Source organism: Octopus bimaculoides, chromosome 1 (assembly GCF_001194135.2).
Source record: "Octopus bimaculoides isolate UCB-OBI-ISO-001 chromosome 1, ASM119413v2, whole genome shotgun sequence".
Classification (NCBI taxonomy): Eukaryota; Metazoa; Mollusca; class Cephalopoda; order Octopoda; family Octopodidae; genus Octopus; species Octopus bimaculoides.
The window spans coordinates 199,830,934-199,836,620 of NC_068981.1; the positions used below are offsets into that span (position 1 = coordinate 199,830,934).

At 33.2% G+C, this 5,687-nt stretch overlaps 1 protein-coding gene across 1 annotated transcript in view; it reads left to right on the plus strand.

Annotated features, from left to right (window-relative positions):
• Positions 1 to 191: 191 nt before the first annotated feature.
• LOC106877326 (uncharacterized) overlaps positions 192 to 5,687 on the plus strand; it is a 26,305-nt gene continuing 20,809 nt past the window's right edge. Inside the window, exon 1 of the mRNA XM_014926201.2 lies at positions 192 to 988. Within this exon, the coding sequence (XP_014781687.1) occupies positions 976 to 988 (13 nt within the window). The 5' untranslated portion in view covers positions 192 to 975. The remainder of the gene's footprint in view (positions 989 to 5,687) is intronic.

A 5,687-nucleotide genomic window follows, 5' to 3' on the forward strand; every position in this document is an offset into this window, starting at 1 on the left:
TGGTTGAGATATATATCTAATTATTGTTCTACTTACGATCTGACGAGTAGCTATATTTTTGAATAGAACTTATTTTCGATAATTTCAAGGGTTAGGGTTAATTGTTTCAGAATCGTTTGTTTATGTAGTCGGCGCTTAATGTATATCGGCTGAATGGACGTCAGTGATTGGTTGAAATTACAGAAATACGACAACTTTAACATGGAATAATTTATGGATTTCTTTTTTTTTAAAGAAGACTAAGAGAAAAAGATGTTTTATATGACACATTCTACCAGTGTTCCAAGTTTCAAAGTGTTTCGTTAATGAAAAATGTGGCCCCCGTTTTAAAAAAGATCCTTATTCCGTGACAGGTATTCATTAGTACAAGTCAGGGTCAGGAAGAGGCCTAGTTCATACACATCCACATTGTTAAATATCATATAATTTGTGAGAGTGATATGACACACACATCCGGACAATTATAACACTACAAACATACACAGAGACATACACACATACTCACGTGCACGCACACACCACCCTGATCAACACAACACACACAAACATACATATACACACACGGGAACAAGCACATGCACACACGCAGCACTCTGACAAATACGAATCACGCACACACACCTGCACACATATATACACACATATATACACACCACCTTGCTAAATATAAAACACACACATACACAGACCCATACAAATGCAGACACCATACTGAACTCTAAGACCAATCAAAATTCACCACACACATACACCAAGTACATATACACACACACAGAACCATGCACGCACACACACAATCTTGAACTCCAGTCGAAAAACCACCAAACCATGACAGACAAGCCCAGAAACGAAAAATCCCTTTGCTCTCACAAACTATTCGAAGTTAGATAATGTGAATGCGCCCTCCCAACAAACTTCTCACACTATTGCTAAAAATAGCAACGATCATTGCGAAACACACATACAAGACTAAAGATGAAGGTGACAGGTTGGTCATTCCCCTAAAATTCTTATAAAAAATTGTTACACGCTTTCTCCTATCAAATACTGTCTACAAATTCTTTCTGTATATATACGCTTAGAAACAATTATGATTTCCGATAAGCTTATAAATGATTATGAACTTATTTTACTTGCCTAAGTTGAACACTTTTGTGTAAACTGTTTAAATACAAAGCCTCTCTTAACATTTTCTTATCATTGTCAAATATTCTATCACTGTATTTTAATACATCGATGTTAACTAATTTTTAACACCGCAGAGACTACACAAAGTCTTACACTTTACTTTTGAAAAATTTTATTTAAAAAAAGTGAAACCAGTCAAGTCTATAAACATCTTTAAAAGACTTCTGCATTTTCAAATCCTCTTCCCTGTATATTTTCACTCGTGTGGTACCTTCCAAATTTACTTTGTTATGTATGTATATATATATATGTGTGTGTGTGTGTGTGTGTGTGTGTACTACATATCAATACTTTCATACTGATTGAAAACTTATATGATTCTCCCCCTCTTACATATTTTCCAAATGTAACTGAATAATTGTGTATGTGTATATGATTGTGGGGCATATGCATATATACATGTGTGTGTGTGTTAATGTGAGTATGTATGTATGTGTATGTATATGTATACATACATATATCTGTGTGTTGTGTGCTTGTGTGTGCCTATCTATATTATACACAAATTTGCATTCTTATATTTCATTTCCACAAAAATTATCCTCTCAACCGCTTCAAACAATTTTTGCACACAATAAATAATATACTTTCTTCTTCCTTACACTTATAGACATATATACGCACAGGATGAATTCATGCTATTCATGCTATTAGCTGTCAGAAGTGAAAGTGCTCACTGCTAGTGAAGTATCTGTCTGTCTGCCTGCATGCCTGTGGCCGGAGCGAGCTATATGTCTGTCGGTCTGTCTGTCTGTCTCTCTATCTATCTATCTATTACTCGAAAGTTCGCGCGTGATAGCATGATAGTGCCTATATACATTCTTTTATTATTATTGTTGTTGTATTTTGACCTGAAGATTAGCTATATTTTTGAATAGAATTGATTTTCGATCGTTTTAATCAATTAAAATTTTCTTTCTATTTGAAAATTTGGATATGAAACACGTGTTGTCATTTTATTATCATTATCTTATGATATTTACTTTGTATTCTATTATACTTATTTATTGTGCATTTACTTATTAATTTTTCTATATGTGACAGTGGATTTTCATCGATGAGTTCATGAACCTTGGTTCTTTTCCCTAAAACTATATATTTATATATATCTTATACTGTGAAACTTAATTTAATTTTTATTTTTATAAATTGAATTTATTTGAGTTTTTAGCTGTAAATTTGGATTTTTATCCCTATTATTATTATTATTATTATTATTATTATTATTATTATTGTTATCATTGTTATATATATATATATATATATATATATATATATATACCGGAGTAAGCACATAAATGTGCAACAAGATGGAAAAAAGAGTACTCAAATACCAGAGGTAGAGTAATATGCTTTATTTAAAAGCAGCAGAAATATAGCAAAAAACTGTTACTCAGAGTTTCACGTTCCCGTTCATCGGACAGTTTTGTTAGAAATGGGAGAGAAATGACGATGTTAGGTATGCAATGAACAAAATAAACGAAAGAAATGAATTCAATATAGATTCATCCTAATTTTTAAAAAATCAAAGAAAACCTGAAATTGAAAAGTGGGTTCAAAATACATATTGTAAATAATTATATTAGAATTATCGCTCAATTAACACATTAAAATCAAAATAAAATTTACGCTGCATTAAAATAAAAAATAAAAATTCTACAACAGTATATACGCATACTAAACTATCTACAACATACATATATACATCAAAATACACAGATGCATACGAACAGACAATATACGTATATAGGCATATATTTGTAAGACATAAATACATGCACGAATATGCATGTATACACATATGCACGCGATTATGCTCGCATACGAAAATTATTCAGCGTTGGAACAGGCAAGTGTACCTTAAACTTCTGGATGGGGGGGGGAGTAAGGGGTGGAGAAGAGTAACGTATAGATAAAGGACGTTACGAATGTAGAAAGGGAGAAAGTGTGGTTTTCGTGAGGAAGGAAAGAAAGAAGGAAGTGTAGCGAATATAACAAACGTATACAAAATTGGATTACGTATATATGTGTATACCAAAATGTATATTAGCATCACGTATACAGATATATAGGGATATGTACGCGAATACACACAAATATAATTGTATACGTGCGTACGCACACATTGAAGTATGTATGTGTATAAGCCTGAGCACACATTCTCATATGTAACCTAGATGTACACACGCGAATATATGTATGTATGTGTAAATGTAAGCATACACACTTACCCATGCATATGCAAAGACGCACACACTCGAAACCATGTATGTATGTGCACAAGTGTAAACATAGGCTCTATACATAAGCATAAACGCACACATACGAATACATATGCATTGTTACAATACAGACATCCACATAAAAAACTTTTAGGTCTTAACGTATATATGCAGACAACTTTTTAAAGAAATTGCTGAGTGTATAATAGCAAAAATTGGGCAAAAATACATACATAATAGAATCCCATATATCAAACCATCCATAAAAACGGTTAAATTTGTTTACAAAATATTTTTTAATAAATACAAATAAAATAAAATAATATAAAGTAAGATAAAAACAAGAAAAACTATGCATATAACAGTCTAAGGCTTTCTTAAAAAGACGTTGGGATCTATACAATATTCTTGCAATGCGAAGTAAAATGCGGTACAAATCCAATAATGAGATTGCAAACTGGTTTCAAGGAGTCAAAAATTATCAAAAATATACTACCCATATGGTATGTTATTAGCCGGCATTTTAAATTTAGACTCATGTCTACATGAATTTAAAAGTTTGAGTCTTTGGTTCAAAGCTTTCTTGTCTTGGAATAAGATATGGAATTTCTCTAATAAACACAGCTCACATTTAATTGGTCTTTTATGGGCACCGTACCTGTAAGGTGATGTTCTACCTAAAATCCTCCATGTCACGTTGAAAGGTCTGGTTTCGCTTTCTTTTAATTAACAGACGTATTTTGCCAGGCAAGTCTTTGTCCTATTTTCGGGGTATCTGAAAGAATTTTTATGCGAATAAAGCCTGGTTTTGAATGAATTTTCCGAAGTCCCTGTGTAAGTTCTATAATCGTGTGAGCCTTCTATCTGGACTTTGGCTCTATACACGATAACTTTTTCTAGACATCTCCCTTCCAACGGACAGGAGGTTCCATCTTTGAAATTGCAGCTTTTGGAAAAGAATCGGCATTATGATTTTTGGAAATTATCTTGTTGTGCTGGCTAATCAAAACAGCGAAGTTTTTGCAGCAAGAATAGCTGTTCTTGAGCGTTCTTCTATTGAATATTCTACAAAACTTATGGTCAGGTTGAAAGTGTCTAGAGACTAATTTTAAAAATTCCTTACCTATATTAGTTCTTATGGCCATATTGAAAGCTGGGTTGAACTACAAAACTTTCCTAGTCCTAGTTCTATGTGTTATGTTGTTGTTAGCATTACACTGGGTATACTGGATCTTCTCAGAGAATCTACTTTTCCTTAAAGCACTATTATGATAAGGTGCTGTGTTTTGGAATGTTGCCTCATCCGTAGAAATTGACGATATTCGCCTACCTACGTTACTAAGTTTCTAAGAATAACTGGCGGATGGTTGGATTCTTTGCTAATATAAGATAGTTTATCATTAGGCTTACGGTAAGGTTTGAATATATCTGAATTCAAGTCTAAATTTACATCTAAGAAATCTACTTTTTTGAGGTTAGTATCTATTGTAATCCGCAAGCCTATCCTTTGGAAGAAAGCAATTAGATCCTTCCTAACTTTATCTAATTCGTGGCTGTTTAAATTATGGGTGACTATAAGGCCGTCATCCCTATATATTCATGCGTCTATAAACGGGAATTCTAGCGCATACCTAAGACCGTTATTTGAAACGACCAATGAAACAGATCCACGTGTTTTAATCTTATATTAGTTTTGATTGCATCGTCATTTCTCTCCCATTTCTAACAAAACTGTCTGATGAACGGGAACGTGAAACTCCGAGTAACAATTTTTTGTTATATTTCTGCTGCTTTTAAATAAAGTATATATATATATATATATATATGGTGGTTGTCTACTCCTTAAACAGAGTTTGACCACCTCCTGCACCTACACCTTAGCCCTTTCATGGCGTCTGATGTGGCTTTTTAAACCAGACAGTGTTTTGAAAAAAACACCCACATAGATTGCACCTCTGATTTGCACTACCAATACCTGCAAGTAAGTTCTGGAGAACTGGAGACTTGTTGTTATTCAGCTTATTCATAGCTAAATAAATGTCATTTAGAGTTGGTTCAAATGCCATCTCTTCTATAACTGGAAGTTGTTCAATTTTTTCTATCGTCCTCATATTAACGGATGATGGTCTATTCAAAAGTGCAGAGAAATGTTCTACCCAACGCTTATGAATAGAAGCGGTGTCAGTCAGAAGAAAACATCCATCTTCTGTTCTCACTGGAGCTACTGAAGAAGATTTTGGACCATATACCTCCCCAACATAAGAATACAAACAACTG